This window comes from Salvelinus fontinalis, chromosome 13, assembly GCF_029448725.1.
Source record: "Salvelinus fontinalis isolate EN_2023a chromosome 13, ASM2944872v1, whole genome shotgun sequence".
In the NCBI taxonomy this organism is placed as follows: domain Eukaryota; kingdom Metazoa; phylum Chordata; class Actinopteri; order Salmoniformes; family Salmonidae; genus Salvelinus; species Salvelinus fontinalis.
The window spans coordinates 35,043,625-35,061,452 of record NC_074677.1 but is presented as its reverse complement, the minus strand read 5'-3'; the positions used below and the strand labels follow the sequence as shown (position 1 = coordinate 35,061,452).

The window sequence follows — 17,828 nt, the reverse complement described above, 5'->3', positions numbered from 1 at the left end:
TCAGCCTGAAGGAATAAAATTTGAATTGGAATATACAGTATCGAACATTGGAATTTAATTATCTCTAAATTCAAAGACTGACCGGGAATTTGAATTGAATTAAATGGAATTTACAGGGAGAGGGAATTTAATTTGAATTTAATTTGTTGAATTGACCCCAACCCTGCTATGTAATAGGCTAGTCTGATTTGTTACCATTTTTTGGTCATGAGGGTTATCTGCCAGTGGTTCCCAAACCGTGGGTCAGTACTAGGGGAGAACGACTGCCCCCTCTCATTGAAGCCACGGAAGTTCAAGGCTAACCGCAGTACTGCAGGCATTCTTAGCAGAAAACAGGATCCCCCCATTATAGTGAATTTTAACAGATTGTTTTTAAATCGCACACAGAAGTTATAAGGATAATTTAGTTGCTAATGGCAGCCTGCTGTACCCCGGTCGGCCTTCAACTTGAGTTACTCAATGAGAGCGTGCAGCACTGAGCTCGCATGCAACGTCACTTCCTGGAGTAGCTCACACTACGCATGATAGGTCTCCATGAGGCACCTAAAACCTGTAAATGAATTACCTCTGGTTCGTTCCTATGTGGAAAATTAATGAGGAAATAATAGGATTTTGTTATAAACGCAGAAAATAAGGTCTGAGGTTTACACAGCTTAGGAGATCTTATACGTTTTGTTTATCCAAAAACACAATTTCCACATAGGCTTTGTCCAACGAACCATGGTGGAGTTGGTGCCTACAAGAAGACAACATTACTATTTGTCTTACAAAGGAATGAATGATGTCACGTGATCTAGGACTTTGACGGTCGCAGGGGTCCAGGTGTGACGTTTTTTGTGCATTGCAAAAAAATATATATGGAAAAACACTTTGTGTAAACTTAAACGACTAAAACCAAATCGAAAGTATGTAGAAAAGATAATGGACATATAATACCCTATAATCTGAGAATTTACAATCAGCAAAATAAACGCTAGATAATCAGGCACCCATTGATTTTATATTTGAGGATAAGAACACGTCAAAATGTGTAGAATTGACGGAAATTAGCTTCAAAACTGCACAATCTTCTCTCTGCTGCCAAGATGATGTTCTATGTATGTTTTTTTCACCGCTCAACCCTTATGGTGGGTCGCGACTCAAGACACCTCAATTGGTTGGTCACAAAGCAAAAACGTTGTATACAATGGTAAGTCAAGCAACATAAATTAAAGATACTTTCAAAAAGAACATTTATTTTCTACAAATCAGATGTTAATAATTTTAAATCAATAAACAAAATACAATCTTAATTCCACCTCTAGGTCAATCATGGGATAACTTGGTGTCAGTAGTCGCCCTTATTGTAAGATGCAAAACACTGTCATCTTAACACAAATCCACTTGTTGGTACATTCTTTGTTACTGAATGATGGCAAAAAGAGTGAATGAAAGTAATAGGTTGAGGTGAACAATTCATCAGGAGATGTCTTTATTTACTAAAGAAGCTCCTAATATTTCAGTTGACAGACAGAGAATAGATAACACTGATTTGGATCTGATACATGAGACATTCCTGATAGTAAACATTTTATTGGCTTTGAGCAACATGATTTTACCTCATGGGAAAAATTAAAACCCCTGATTGTTTGACAAGCGATTATTTCAAAGCATAAAGGACAAATACAAGTAAAAAGCTGGGTTGTCCACATCCCCTTTTCATGCCTTTGAATACAGAGAAAACTGATACAGATGACTGTTTGTTTGAAATTAGAACTGGGTCTTTAAATGCATGTTTTTCACAATTTGCTAGCAGTAGCATTACTAAAAATCATACAATGACTTGTCAGATAATGGTTACCCCAAGGTCAACAGTGAGAATACAGTCAACAGATAAACACGCCATTAGTTAAAATCAAATTACAGCATTATCTTACCACTGATACTGCATATGACAAGTGGTGTGCTATTCAAACAACCCAGACAAGCATACTACGGTACTGAGAAAATGTGTGCTTTCAAGCAGTGTTCTGATTCAGGATTTACCTGACTTGAGGTTTGTTTGAATAGCACCCCAGGTTTGAGTACTAATGGTGATGTGAGGACAAGTTAATAAATTACTAATGCAGTTCGAAGAAAATGTGACAATTGTCATCCTTTATTTATCACATTGAAATAATTGTATTTCCCTGCTCTATAGTGAGTGAGAATCAGATTGTTCTGAATATGGGAAAGGGAGTGTGAAGAAGCACTTTACATTAAAACATCCTTGTGATGCCGTGCAATGTGCTGGCTCTTTTCAGAGGGCCTACGGAAGCCTTTAGTGCAGTAGTCACAGCGGTGGGGATAGTCCTTGGTGTGGATGGATATGACGTGCCGTTTGAAACCTGAAGCGTCCGAGGAGCTGTACTCACAGTACTGGCACTGGTACACTTTCCGCCCACTGTGGGTCTTCATGTGCTTCTTCAGTTCCAGCTGATGCCTGAAGCCCCGTCGGCAGCGCTTGCACTTGAAGGGTAAGTCTTTGGTGTGGACGGACAGGATGTGGCGACTGAGTATGAAGGGGTCTGGGGTCTTAAAGTCACAGTGGCGGCATTGGTGCAGCCTGGCACCTTTGTGAGTCTCTGTGTGTTTTTTCAGCTCCGAGGGCCGGTGGAAGCCCTTTTCACACACGTCACACTTGTGAGGGAAGTCCTTGGTGTGCACGGAGATGATGTGGCGCTTCAGGTCGCTGGAGTTGGTGCTCTTGTGCTCGCAGTGCGGACACTGGTGCGTCTTGTGGCCCTGGAATATCTCCATGTGCTTCTGCAGCTCCCGCTCGTCAGAGAAGGCCTGGGGACAGTGGCCACACTTGAACGGCAGCTCCGCTCCATGCTTGCTCTTTATGTGGGTCTTCAGGTTAGACTGGTCGGCACAGCAGAACTCACAGTGCTGGCAGTGGTAGGGCTTCTCACCCGTGTGGGTCCTCATGTGCTTTTTGAGCTCAGAGGGGTGGCGGAAACCTTTAGCACACTCCACACACACATGGGCAAAGCTCTTGCTGTGGACAGCCAGCAAGTGGCGGTTGAGAAGGCCCTGCTCGGCTGTCTCATAGTCACAGTACTTACAGTGGTGCAGCTTGGGCTCCTGGTCACGTAGGATGAGCTTATTGGAGCTGAGTGGGCTCTCCACACAGTAACGCCTTGTGACCTCAGTGAATTCTGAGACCCGGTCACTCTTCACTATGAGCTTGTGGCCCTCCAGGTGGTTGTGGAAGTTTACCTTCTTGTTGGTGGTGAAATCGCAGTCTGTGCACTGGTACTTCTTCTTGAAGATGTGGTCGGGGTGGTTCTTCATGTGGATCTTCAGGAAGCCCCGCGATCTGAACTTCTTCCCGCAGATGTTGCAGGGGTACACAGTCAGAGGCTGGCCATCTGGACCAATGATCACAGCTGAGGAAAAGTGTGGAGGCAAAAAAAGAACAGGAATTGTTAGGCCTACATCTAAAAAAGAAAAGTATAATCTTGCAAAATGATGCAAGGTTTTTGAAAGTGTTTTAATGAACATAGAACCCCATACCTGTCTGACACTGACGTGTCTCTCCCTTTTTCTTTTTCTTGATCTTCTGTTTGAGAGCTCTACTTGTACTCAGGCTGTCGCTGATCTTCAGGTAATGTGTCCCTGTGTTGTTCTTGTTCTCCAGCCTGGAGTCCAGACTGTTACCTAAGGAAAATTATACACCAATTCAACACACTTAAAAATCGTGACATGAACAAATCTAAATGTTAGGCTAAATGTGGAATTATCTTACGCCATACTGAATGTATGTCTCTGAGGAACTTGTGTCTATGGAGAAAAGGAGTAGGCTTTACCATAAGCTGCAGCCCAGGCAACAGTGCCGAAGTTCTTATTGTGGCTGGAGTCATCCAGTGAGTCCTGGATGGCAGGGGCATCCTCCTCTCCCACTATCACCTCCATGTACACCTCATCCGCCATCTCAGTGCAGTCTGCTCACAGACAAGGAAAACTCAGTCACTTAATTTAACACTGCAACCATCTATTGGGACAAAAATAATAAGGCAGCCATATCGTTTAATATGTTGTGCTGTATAAGGGATTGGAGGAAAGGCTGCTAATTCAGGGGACTCACTGATCTCTGAATCCTCCTGGGACGGGTCTTTCACTGCCATGTAGACCATCTTCTCTCGAGACAGCTTGCCAATGCCCCCAGTCTCCAGCACTGCGTGACCGTTGTGGAAGTCGCTCTCAGCTACAATCTCTGTGCCACCTGCACTCACAGTAAATGTCTGAATTCAGGGAAACTGAACAGAGGTGTATCTTTCAAATTGATCGGAACTTGTAAGAGTCCTTACCTATGTCAACATCATCATCAGCCTCTGCCTTGAAGATGTAGACTTTGATGCACTCAGAGTCGTAGTCACCCTCTTTGGAGCCATCCTCCATCACCTCAGAACCCATCTTCAGGGGTGTGTCCTCCATGTCCAACTTCTCCCCAACATCGTCCACTGCACAAACAATAGCACACTCATCATTATACACTATCAGATTCATCCTATTATTAGAGTCAAAATTTGTGTTGGAGCAGTCTAGTAGTACCAAGAAAATAAGACGTGTCTTACAGGAGATCATCAGGTAGTCCTCGGAGACGCTCTCTCCAGCCTCGTTGTCCGGCTCCTGGATGGTGACTGCAGAGTCTTCAATCTCCTCCTGCTCCTCCACATACGTCTCTGAGTTGCAGTTGGAGACCATGACCTCCTCAGTGACAATTTCAAACACCTGGTCAGGAACCCTATCAGATTCCTCTATGAGATTTGTTGTCAGCACATGGTGATGGTGGTCAGAATCCAGCACGTCCTCAATGGCCACCTCGGCCCCCAGGACCGACTCAGTCATGATTATGCCGTCAGGCTCGTCGCTGCAGCAGATGTCTGGCCCCTCTACAACCTCTGACCCCAGGTCATGCTCAAACATGATTCCCTCCTCGTCAGTCACCACATCTGACACCAGCACCGCCTCTGGCACAGAAACCACAATGTGATCATTGTCAATGTGGGCCATTCCTGCCACTGGGGAAGTCAGGAGGAACTGTTACTCTTATCAGTTCGAGCACACACAGACACAATCAAATAAACTAAAGGCCATGTACTATTAGTTCTCTGCATTGATGGAGTGGACTTACCAAAATCCTGCATTATCATTGTGTGTGGCATCTTTGAGTCTTGCATCTGAAAGTTCAAGACCCCTCCACCATGGTCCATTCTCTTTTTATCCTGTCTGCTACAAACACAAATGAGGAGGATTCTTTTATTTTTCTTACTAGCTCTGACTTTGCTGGTTGCTACTTTATTGAGGAAAAATGTACTTACTATGACTGTGATATGTGGTTGTCCAACCTAGCTATGAATGCACTAACTGTAAGTCGCTCTGGATAACAGCGTCTGCTAAATGACGTAAATGTAATGTAAATGATTAAGTTGATCTAATTTTATCAGATCAATTAGGACCTCTGTCAATACATAACTCATTACAAATGTATCAACATACTGATTCAATGCTGAATAAACATTAACATTGAATAATGCATTGTTGGGTTTGGAGCTTGCAAGAAAGACATTTCACTGTACTCGTTCATGTGACATTAAAACTTGAACAAAATGTTAACACTGAAAGATTAAAAACACATTGCTAATGACAGTATTTCACCACTCACATTTGATTCTGAGCTCTCAAACCATCAGGGAAGTGTTATGTTTTTTAAAAATCAGCTAGGGAGGAGAAACACCTGAAATAGAGAAAAGAAAAACACATAAAATCATTGAAGCTGATATCTATCCTGAAATATAATTGTGGTAATGGAAATAAAGAAGACTGCTATAATCCTTTATTACTTATAAGAATGTGCCTTTATAATGTCTTAGTATCAGGAGACATTATGGTTTGGGGGCGGAAGGTAACCTAGAGTTTAGGCCAGTAACCGAAAGGTCGCTGGTTAGAATCCCCGAGCCAACTAGGAGAAAAATCAGTCAATATGCCCTTGAGCATGGCACCTTAGCCTAATTGCTTCTGCAAGTCACTCTGGATAAGAGTGTCTGCTAAATTACTAAAATGTAAAAATTAGAGAGGGTAAACTATTGGATAAATGCAGAAGTATATTATGTTATTACGTTGTTGTTTAGGTCTCTCTTTATGTAGTGTTCTCTCTCTTGTCATGATGTGTGTTTTGTCATTTTTTATTTTTTTATCCCAGCCCGTCCCCGCAGGAGGCCTTTTGCCTTTTGGTAGGCCATCATTGTAAATAAGAATTTGTTCTTAACTGACTTGCCTAGTTAAATAAAGGTTAAATAAAAAAACAAGTAACGTGGTTGATGATGCAATGATAAATCTAATGGGAAGCAAAAAGCTACAATGTGTTTATATTCACACACTCACAGGTGATACTCCTTGGTTTGGATACATTGAGTAGACTGGTGTTACAAGTAATGGGACACTTCTGGCACCAACAAATACATGCCTCCAGCACTAATTTGTCAATGTAACATAATTTGCACTGTGGGTGACAGTAATGGGGCGGCAGGTTGCCTAGTGGTTGGGGCGTTGGGCCAGTAACCGAAAGGTTGCTAGATCGAATCCCCGAGCTGACCAGGTAAAAATCTGTCGTTCTAACCGACTTCCCCGGGCGTCGAAGACCTGGATGTCGATTAAGGCATCACCCCACACCTCTGATTCAGATTCCCTACTGAATCAATACCACTTTATTACTTATAAGAATGTGCCTTTATAATGTCCTAGTATCAGGAGACATTATGGTTTGGGGGCGGAAGGTAACCTAACGTTTAGGCCAGTAACCGAAAGGTCGCTGGTTAGAATCCCCGAACCACGCTAGCATAGATATTGCTCCTTGTTCTATCTGTGTCTGTGGTTACAGTGACAGATACGGGAAAGTAGCTGGCAAGTGATTCACACGCACTGTTTTCGCCCAATGCAGTAGTTGACTGACCGTAGAGAGCGCGCGCAGACGCATTAAATATGGCGGCTTCTGTTTACATTGTGGACACAGAACCCCGACAACAAAGGCGCTTGAGTGCCCACGGCGAATTTAGCAAAATTAATTGCTATGAATGAATGATAAGCATAAATTGAATCTATGCTAAATATTTAATGAAATCCAAGCTATGCGCTTGTTTCAAGACTCCAACAACAAGCGTGCAAGAATGACGCTCTGCGAAATCCTGACCGCAATGCATATTTTCTGCCCAGTCTGGGCCATTGTTGGGCTAAATTAGCGAGCTAACTAGCTAGCAATAGCGTTCCCAGCAATTGCAATCGATATCATTAGTAAAATAAACGCAGTAAACCTACCATACTTTCGAACGTGTGCACTGGAAGATGGCACAAATGACTGTCGTCTTACAAAAGTCACAATATATTTCCGAGCGAGCTAGCTATGTCGTTAGTTAGCATAGCTATCGACGGCTAGCTAGCAGTCATTGTTGTTGTTTTTTCGGCTTGGGTGGAGGCCCATAGGCCTTCGTGACAAGGCCCCATCGTCATATCGCATTAAATGTAATATATACTTACCAAATCAAGTCACTACTGTCTTGTTTTAATTCCACTTTTCCGGTTTGAACAGTATTTCCGCAGTCGTATTATTAAATTTGGTTATATTTCTCATGGTGCGAATGCAAGGCCTGTACAACATTCTAGATCCTGAAGGCTGTTTTTCAGGCCTGGACCAATCACGTAGCTCGCTGTTAGCTCGGAAAGGTGGGGGCGGTGGGGAAGTAGGAGACAAACTGCACTCGGTCTTCAACAGTTGATTCTAAAACTGCTGGCCCGTTTCTTACAACTTCACATACGTAATAATATAATTGTAAGGAATAGAAACATTGAATGAATGTGTCTGGATGCACCAACTGAAAGGTGGCACAGTAGTGTATACCACAACTGATCAATATGCAACAAAAACTAAATAGGGCTCAATACTGTAACTGTCCTCAAAGTGTTAAATTATGATCGTTTTAACTGAAACATGTTGTGGTATAACTTTTAGTATGCAGAATTAGATGGTGTTTACAACCAAGCCCTGTGAGATAATCTACAGTGACAATTAATGTAATGATGATATACTGTATCAGTTCTAAGTATGTGAATTTGTGTGTCAATTCCCAAATTTGAATCAATTTAAGATCAATTTCATTGGCGATCATTTGGATTTTAGCATTGAGCAGCACCTTGCATTTAAGATGAGAAAGGATGGATAAGGTGTCCAATTCCAGTGGAAGGGATTGTGAAGCCACACAAAATAAACCAGCACTGTATGATTGGCAGAAGAAAACGATAACTAAATTCAAATTCACAGAAACCAAACCTACTGTTTAATGTGCTTTAATACATTAAGTGGAGTTATTTTGAGTGAGAGTATGTTACAGATTACTGAGGAATTACTGAGAAACATTGAGTATACCTTTTTACCTATGGGTATTGGCAGGCTGCCCCCGTCTGCCCCAAGCCAGGGTAGTGGACCTCTCAGGGGAGGCATAGACACGACCATGAGTTGATAGGTACCCTCCAACTGAAAAGTCCTTACTGGGACAGGGGATCCTCAAACCAGAGGGGCTGAGGGACTGGGCTCTCGGCAGCCCTCTAATAGACAAGGCCTGAAATGATTCTCTCAGGGACTGCTGTGCTGCTCCAGTTGCAGGGGGGTCACTGGAGCTCAAGGTTTTGGCAGAAACAGATGAAGATCTGCCACCACTCCTAAGCCTGACTGAAGACTCACCTAGGAGGCAATCACAAGTTTGGAAATGTTATGGACTAAACATGTCTGTCTGAAATAAAGACAAGTAAAAAATAAAAAGTTTTAAAAAAGGCAGCTCCAGAATCTTCTATAAGTGTTCAATTGGGTTGAGATCTGAACCAGTATTCACAAAGCATCGCAGAAGAGTTCCTAGGAATCCTGTTAAAACCTGTTTTAGGACAAAAAAAACTCCCAGGTCAGTTAGTTTTAGGATGATGGTAGCCCTATCCTGCAGTCAATGACCAAAAGTGCCTTGTCTGGCCTCATGGGTGGAATTTTCATAATTTCATCGTTAAAAGTTTTTTTTTTTTTTTTACCGACGAAAATCCAGTGTTTCTATGTCAAACAGTTTTGTTATATTTCAGTCTTCTGTGATGTATATAAAGTGCAATATTGGGATGCAAACTCCACATTGAATACACAAGCATTTCGCTACACCCACAATAACATCTGCACGTGTATGTCACCAAAACATTTTTTATTTGAATTACACTCTATAAATGACATGGTACAGGTGTCTTCTTTTTTTAAGACCGTAACCATGTGTGTGAGTTGTATACTTTTGTTTCAAAATAGATCTGTTTAAGACTTACCAAGAATCACTCTGTGTGACCCCAATTAAGCCCACTGCAGTAAAAGGCTAGACACTGCTCAGACAAACTCTGAGCCAGGAGTAAAACCAATTCCTCTGTGGAGATGGGAGAACCTTCCAGAAGGTCATCTCCACCCCTCAACCAGTATTCTACAAGAGCACAGACACAAGGGACTACAGACACACCGGTCTCTACATTGCAGATGAGCTGAAGGCAGTCATCAATGACCTTGGACCACAGAAGGTATTTGCACTGGTGACAGACAATGCTGTGAACATGAAGGCTGCTTGGTCTAAAGTGGAGGAGTCCTACCCTCACATCACACCCATTGGCTGTGCTGCTCATGCATTGAATCTGTTCCTCAAGGACATCATGGCACTGAAAACAATGGAAACACTCTACAAGAGAGCCAAGGAAATGGTTAGGTATTATCAGCAATCTAGTTATATCAGCAATCTATCTCACCAAGCAAAGTGAGAAGAATAAGAGCACCACATTGAAGCTGCCCTGCAACACCCGTTGGGGTGGTGTTGTCATCATGTTTGTCAGTCTCCTGGAGGGAAAGGAGTCTCTCCAAGAAATGGCCATGTCACAGTCTACTGATATGGACAGCCCCATCAAGAGGATCCTCTTGGATGATGTATTTTGGGAGAGAGTGGTAAGCAGCCTGAAACTCCTGGAACCTATAGCAGTAGCAATTGCACGGATTGAGGGAAACAATGCCATCCTGTCTGATGTTCAGACTCTGCTTGCAGATGTAAGAGAAGACATCTGTACAGCCCTGCCCACTTCACTGGTACTCCAAGCAGAGGAAACTGCAATTCTGAAATACATCAAAAAGCTTAAAGACTTCTGCCCGAAGCCCATACATGATGCAGCGTACATGTTACATCTCATCGGCCACCTGGTGGAAGGGACTTTGTGGATCTGAAGCTCTTTCCCCTGTTGCCTCTATCATCCTCCAAATCCCACCAACACCAGCCGCCTCAGAAGGCAACTTGTCCTTGTTAACACACACACCAAAGCACGCAACAGACTGACCAATACAAAGGTTGAAAAATTGGTGGTCATCTGGGCAAATTTGAGGCATTTTGAGCCTGACAATGAGCCATCCTCAACAAGGTTGTAAAGTGACAGTGAAGATGAGGCCTCAGAGTCTGATGTTCAAGAGGTGGACATTGAGGAGGTCCAGGGAGAAGACATGAGAGGAAGACAACCAAAGCTTTAGTTTCTAGACTATCATTTTACAGATGTATGTTGAAAACGTTTTTGGGAGATGCGATGGATCATTGAGGATCATTCAATATTCCCTTTCTTTTGTTGTTCAGTGAAATCATCCCATGTGAAGTCAACTAATTTATTAAAAGTTAAATTTGTAACTAAATTGTTTTTCTAAATGTATATTGGAAGGATTTAATAATTAAGGTAAAATGTTTATGTTTCCGTCTCCATATAGTAAATACAGTTGAAGTCGGAAGTTAACATACACTTAGGTTGGAGTCATTAAAACGTGTTTTTTCAACCACTCCACAAATTTCATGTTAACAAACTATAGTTTTGGGAAGTCGGTTAGGACATCTACTTTGTGCATGACACAAGTCATTCGATATATCCACATAATTGTCCTACCTCATGATGCCATCTATTTTGTGAAGTGCACCAATCCCTCCTGCAGAAAAGCACCCCCACAACATGATGCTGCTACCCCCGTGCTTCACGTTATGGATGGTGTTCTTCGGCTTGCAAGCCTCCCCTTTTTCCTCCAAACATAACGATGGTCATTATGGCCAAACAATTCTATTTTTGTTTTATCAGACCAGAGGACATTTCTTTAAAAAGTACGATCTTTGTCCCCATGTGCAGTTGCATACCGTAGTCTGGCTTTTTATGGCGGTTTTGGAGCAGTGGCTTCTTCCTTGCTGAGCGGCCTTTCAGGTTGTGTTGATATAGGACTTGTTTTACTGTGGATATAGATACTTTTGTACACGTTTCCTCCAGTATCTTCACAAGGTCCTTTGCTGTTGTTCTGGGATTGATTCGCACTTTTCACACCAAAATATGTTAATCTCTAGGAGACAGAAAGCGTCTCCTTCCTGAGCGGTATGGCGGCTACCTGGTCCCATAGTGTTTATACTTGCGTACTATTGTTTGTACAGATGAACGTGGTACCTTCAGGCGTTTGGAAATTGCTCCCAAGTATGAACCAGACTTGTGGAAGTCTACAAATTTTTTTCTGAGGTCTTGGCTGATTTATTTTGATTTTCCCATGATGTCAAGCAAAGAGGCAATGAGTTTGAAGGTAGGCCTTGAAATACATCCACAGGTACACCTCCAATTGACTCAAATTATGTCAATTTGCCTATCAGAAGCTTCTAAAGCCATGCCATCATTTTCTGGAATTTTCCAAGCTGTTTAAAGGCACAGTCAACTTAGTGTATGGAAACTTCTGACCCACTGAAATTGTGATACAGTGAATTATAAGTGAAATAATCTGTCTGTAGACAATTGTTGGAAAAATGACTTGTGTCATGCACAAAGTAGATGTCCTAACCGACTTGCCAAAACTATAGTTTGTTAACAAGAAATGTGTGGTTGAGTGGTTGAAAAACACATTTTAATGACTCCAACCTAAGTGTTTGTAAACTTCGGACTTCAACTGTACATGGTGGCGGGCAAGGTTTAGTCACATCTTATCCCTACTAAAATGCCAACTCACCTGATGGAGACTTGGTTGAACCTGCTACAGGGTAGGTGAGCCGGGAGGTGGGGTGGTCTGTGAGGAGCTGGCCGTTGGCCTCCAGGTTGCGGCTGTTCCTGACTGCCTGGAGGGAGCGGAGGCTGGTGCGAGGAGGTGAATCCTGGTTGGACATGCTGCTTCTCAGACCCTCTACCACAACATTCTGGGTTAACTTCATTTCACATACAATCGGGTGAAACACACAGAGCAGATCATAATAAACTGATAGGAGTAAAGAATGTTCTATGTGACATCACACCACTTTAAAGAGTGCTGTCGATATGTAAAAAAAAATGTCAAAGTCAATGTGTATATTTGTGTGTCAAAAGGGATTTTCCATGTTGCCTGTTATAGGTGCTCTTTTTACCTCTGCTCTTTGCAATCTTAAACAGCTTAGATTGAGGGGTCGCTTGAATCTTAAACAGCTTAGATTGAGGGGTCGCTTGACTGGGAGGCCTTGGCAGCTGGCTGCCGTAACCAGGCTGGGCTATGGCTCTGGGTGACTGGCCCAATGGGGAACGGCGGTAGTGGGGCAGCTGGCTGGGAGGCGGTGTGTATGCGACTGTGTCCTCCAGGCTATACTTGTCGAACTCCAGATCATTGTAGCTGTAGTTAGAAGGTGACAGCATGGATGCACCAGGACCCCTGAACGGTGTGGCGGCAGCAGGGATGGAGGCATAGTCCTGTCGTAAACCTTGGGACAAGCAAAACACTGTCAAACACCCTGTCCACAAGTAAAGTAAATATGCATAGTATTTACACTGAACAAAAATATAAACGCAACATGTAGAGTGAGCTGAAATAAAATTTCACAGAAATGTTCCATAAGCACAAAAATATTATTTCTCTCAAATATTATGCATACATGTGTTTTCTCCTTTGCCAAGATAATCCACCCACCTGAAAGGTGTGGCATATCAAGAAGCTGATTAAACAGCATGATCACTACACAGGTGCACCTTGTGCGGGGGACAGAAGGCCACTCTAAAATGTGCAGTTTAGTCACTCAACACAATGCCACAGATGCCTCAAGTTGAGGGAGCATGCAATTGGCATGCTGACTGCAAAAATGTCCACCAGAGCTGTTGCCAGATAATTTAGTGTTCATTTCTTTACCATAAACCGCCTCCAACATTGTTTTAGAGAATTTGGCAGTACTTCCAACCAGCCTCACAACAGCAGACCATGTGTATGGCGTCGTGTGGGCGAGCAGTTTACTGATGTCATTGTTGTGAACAGAGTGACCCATGGTGGCGGTGGGGTTATGGTATGGGCAGGCATAAGCTACCGACAACGAACAAAATTGCATTTTATCGATGCAAATTTGAATGCACAGAGATACTGTGGCGAGATCCTGAGGCCCATTGTTGTGCCATTCATCCACTGCCATCACCTCATGTTTCAGCATGATAATGCACAGCCCCATGTCGCAAGAATCTGTACACAATTCCCGGAAGATGACAATGTCCCAGTTCTTCCATGGCCTGCATACTCACCAGACGTCACCCATTGAGCATGTTTGGGATGCTCTGGATCAACATGTACGACAGCATGTTCCAGTTCCTGCCAATCTCCAGCAACTTTGCACAGCAATTGAAGAGGAGTGGGACAACATTCCACAGGCCACAATCAACACCCTGATCAACTCTATGTGAAGGAGATGTGTTGCGCTGCATGAAGAAAATGGTGGTCACACCAGATACGGACTGGTTTTCTGATCCACGCCCCTACCTTTTTTTGTCTGTGACCAACAGATGCATATCTCTATTTCCAGTCATGTGAAATCCATATATTAGGGCCTAATGAATTTATTTCAATTGACTGATTTCCTCATATGAACTGTAACTCAGTAAAATCGTTTAAATTTTTGCATGTTACGGTTATATTTTTGTTCAGTATATGAATCAAAACTTTCCACACTCACTCTCTTCCTGCATGCGAGCCATGATCTGGACATCAGTGAGGTCCTGCAGCCTGTAGCCCATGGTGATGGAGTCATCTGAGAAACTCGGCTCATTCTTGTCCATTGATGGTGGTAAAATAGCTTCATTGCCATCTGAAATACCAAGGCAATAGAGACACTGAGTGAATACAACCAGGACAATCTGGAACTTTAGTTGGTTGGAGTTACAGAGCATTTTGAAAGATTGATTTTCCTCATCAATCTACACACAATACCCTATAATATCAAAGCGAAAACAGGTTTTTAGACATTTTAGCAAAGTTATGAAAGATGTAAATAACTTACTTACATAAGTATTCAGACACTTTGCTATGAGACTCAAAACTAAGCTCAGGTGCATCCTGTTTCCATTGATTATCCTTGAGATGTTTATACAACTTGATTGGAGTCCACCTGTGGTAAATTCAATTGATTGGACATGATTTGGAAAGCCACACACCTGTCTATATAAGGTCCCACAGTGGACAGTTCACGCCAGAGCAAAAACCAAGCCATGAGGTCAAAGGAATTGTCCGTAGAGCTCTGAGACAGGATTATGTCGAGGCGCAGATCTAGGGAAGGGTACCAAAACATTTCTGAAACATTGAAGGTCCCCAAGAACACAGTGGCCTCCATCATTCTTAAATGGAAGAAGTTTGGAACCACCAAGACTCTTCCCAGAGCTGGCCGCCCAGCCAAACTGAGCGATCAGGGGAGAAGGGCCTTGGTCACTCTGACAGAGCTCCAGAGTTCCTCTGTGGAGATAGGAGAACCTTCCAGAAGGACAATCATCTCTGCAGCACTCTACCAATCAGGCCTTTATGGTAGTGGCCAGACAGAATCCACTCCTCAGTAAAAGGTACATGACAGCCCGCTTGGAGTTTGCCAAAAGGCACCTAAAGGACTCTCAGACCATGAGAAACAAGATTGTCTGGTCTGATGAAACCAAGATTGAACTATTTGGCCTGAATGCCAAGCGTCACGTCTGTAGGAAACCTGGCACCATCCCTACGGTGAAGCATGGTGGTGGCAGCATCATGCTGTGGGGACGTTTTTCAGCAGCAGCGACTAGAATACTAGTCAGGATCGAGGGAAAGATGAACGGAGCAAAGTACAGAGATATCCTTGATGAAAACTTGCTCCAGAGCGCTCAGGACCTCAGACTGGGGTGAAGGTTCACCTTCCAACAGGACAATGACCCTAAGCACACAGCCAAGACAACGCAGGAGTGGCTTCGGGACAAGTCTCTGAATGTCCTTGAGTGGCCCAGCCAGAGCCCGGACTTGAACCCGATCGAACATCTCTGGAGAGACCTGAAAATAGCTGTGCAGCGATGCTCCCCATCCAACCTGACTGAGCTTGAGAGGATCTGCAGAGAAGAATGGGAGAAACTCCCCAAATACAGGTGTGCCAAGCTTGTAGCTACATTCCCAAGTAAAGGGTCTGAATACTTATGTATATATTGAAAAAAATTCTAAAAAGCTGTTTTTGCTTTGTCATTATGGAGTATTGTGCGTAGATTGATGAGGGGGGGAAAACTATTGAATCTATTTTAGAATAAGGCTGTAACGTACATTTTTGGTGGAAAAAGTCAAGGGTCTGAATACTTTCCGAATGCATGTACAAGCACCCATGGGAGAGAACAGTTTTACGAATTGGGAATTGTTTTCTCCAGATTGCACCCTACCTGAGCTGTTAGGTTTGTTGGTTTGTTGACTTCTGTCAGTTGATCTGTGGTACCGAGGGGAAGGTGAGCCCATGCAGAGATGGCCAGTGTCAGGGAAGGCTACAGGACGTCTGTGGGAGCGACTGCTAAAGATACTCCTCCATCTCGTCTCTAAAGGAAAGAATAAGGAAATTAAATGAATAGGAGTTACCTGTTCAAGATGATAAAGCATTATGGCCACTTTTAGTCTGTGTTCATTTGTGTGAGAGAGATTGTAATATACTGTGCAGTACTTACTTTGGTCCAGGATATTAATTAGTGTGTGACATGCCACCTCTGTTTCAGGGCTGGGGTTGTCCAGGACCTGTCTGCACCACTTTATAGGGGACTCATCACTTCTCTCAGTAGATGCCCCTTTCTTGGGTGACTCATATAACCTAATAATGAATGAGAGATTCTGCTTAAATACTCTGAATTATAATTAAGCAACTGAGGTATTAAAAAAGGTGGTTTGCAAAGGCATGGACAAAAATGTTGCCTAAAATAGTGAAGTTGCAAATTCTTGACACTACAGTTTAGAGTTTAATCAACAAATTGTGCGGGTACCTACCAGCTCACTTCATTCTCCACCTCACAACACTCCTCTAGGTACAGGAGGTCCACTAGCTCCAGAGAAGACTGCTCTGCTCTCTTCTCTGTGTCCCTGACCACCAGCTCCTCTGACCCCATGCATCCTTGCCTGTGTGTCTCCTCCAACATGTCACTGTGGGGCAAGTGTGTATAACAGCCATCATATACGTGTCCATCCTGCCTCACTAGTGTATCTCTGGGGCTTTCAAGAGGTGGAGATATACCATCCCCACCGTTGACCTCTGCTGGTTCAGGGTCTGGCAAATCACAGCAGTTTAGATGTTCTTCCAGCGAAGAGGGACAGCTGATAAGCACACCAGAGAGAGACTGGTTTTTGGTGTTGATATTTCTTCGCCTCTCGGTTAGAAATTCATTTTGAATTTCCAGTCTCCGCACTAATTCATGTAACTTTCGAACTTCTACCAGCTCCACTGCAGCAATGTCCTGCTCCATCCCGATATCCGGCCTAAACTGCTCTCCAATGTTCTTCACTTTTCACTGACTGAAAAACAACACTACTTGACCACACTGAAAAATAAAAAGCAGCTGAATTATAGACTAAACTCAGAACACAAATCAAACATTTCTTTCAAAGTGACATCAAGTCAATGCGATATTATCAATGTCCAAAGTAGCTCTCAAAATGTAGAGCCACTGAATAATGTTACCTCCACTACACTCAGTACTGACCCAGATTTGCAGGAGAGACTCAACAGCTTGGATGGCTTTAAAGCAGTGTCAGGGTCTTATGTGGATTAAAGAGTCGACAAGCTGCCTCTGAGAAAGGATCAGACTTGGTGACAACAGCAGTCATAAGTGATGAGTAACGTTAATGACTTGCTAGCAATCACACAGGAGAAGTCAAATCACACACCAGTCACTCATCAATCTTGTCCTCGGCCAAAATAAACCCCTAACGTTACTTGGCCAGCCAGCCTGTACTGTAGCAGATCCGATAGTGTTGACCTCTAATAAAACCGTCCACTGGGACTACTTGTCAAGCCATTTTGAAATGACCAAGTCAAGGATATAAGGAGGGGTTAACCGTCTTGATTTACTCATATAGCTTGCTTATCTACATCTCAACATAGCCTACAAGACTGAAAATACTAGCTAGAGCACACATTTAGCTAGTACAGTACCTAACTACAGTAACGTCAAAGTTTTAAAAAAAGTTAGCTAGCGATATAAAGTTCCGGTTAAATTAATATCTAGCTAGCTAATGCTCGTATTCCAACAAAAATAGCTACACGTTATATACCGACACTTGGATACATGGCTACATTAGTACAAAAAAAATGTGCTTATGTTTGATAGGGATTTTTCCATACCGCCCACAAGACAAGGACCACAATCATGTTGTTGCCCGGCTTGCTGGCTGTTGTTGATAACGGTAACCAACGGCCCAAGAAGCTCCCCCGGCGTTCCATTGAGATATATTTATTCTGTTAGCAGCGCCAGGTAGGCTTCAGAACTACTGCGGA

At 43.1% G+C, this 17,828-nt stretch overlaps 2 protein-coding genes across 9 annotated transcripts; both read right to left on the bottom strand.

The window, feature by feature from the left end:
• Positions 1 to 1,215: 1,215 nt before the first annotated feature.
• Positions 1,216 to 7,862, bottom strand: LOC129868512 (zinc finger protein 711-like). Of its 8 annotated transcripts, none has more exons than XM_055942564.1 (10): positions 7,558 to 7,862; positions 5,690 to 5,761; positions 5,346 to 5,420; positions 5,159 to 5,256; positions 4,599 to 5,045; positions 4,332 to 4,484; positions 4,109 to 4,246; positions 3,831 to 3,965; positions 3,538 to 3,681; positions 1,216 to 3,410 (listed from the first exon to the last, which is right to left on the bottom strand). In XM_055942564.1, the coding sequence occupies exons 4-10, from the start codon at positions 5,235 to 5,237 to the stop codon at positions 2,233 to 2,235; spliced, it is 2,274 nt and encodes a 757-aa protein (XP_055798539.1). In that variant the 5' UTR covers positions 5,238 to 5,256; positions 5,346 to 5,420; positions 5,690 to 5,761; positions 7,558 to 7,862; the 3' UTR covers positions 1,216 to 2,232. The 8 variants fall into 8 exon arrangements, with proteins under 8 accessions (XP_055798539.1, XP_055798541.1, XP_055798540.1 ...); XM_055942566.1 differs by having other exon boundaries at positions 5,159 to 5,253; XM_055942565.1 differs by having other exon boundaries at positions 5,346 to 5,417.
• Positions 7,863 to 8,348: 486 nt separating this feature from the next.
• On the bottom strand, positions 8,349 to 17,787 carry LOC129868513 (SLAIN motif-containing protein-like). Its single transcript, XM_055942571.1, has 7 exons — positions 16,325 to 17,787; positions 16,012 to 16,151; positions 15,736 to 15,885; positions 14,031 to 14,162; positions 12,474 to 12,800; positions 12,086 to 12,256; positions 8,349 to 8,758 (listed from the first exon to the last, which is right to left on the bottom strand). The coding sequence occupies exons 1-7, from the start codon at positions 16,795 to 16,797 to the stop codon at positions 8,448 to 8,450; spliced, it is 1,704 nt and encodes a 567-aa protein (XP_055798546.1). The 5' UTR covers positions 16,798 to 17,787; the 3' UTR covers positions 8,349 to 8,447.
• Between the last annotated feature and the right edge of the window lie 41 nt (positions 17,788 to 17,828).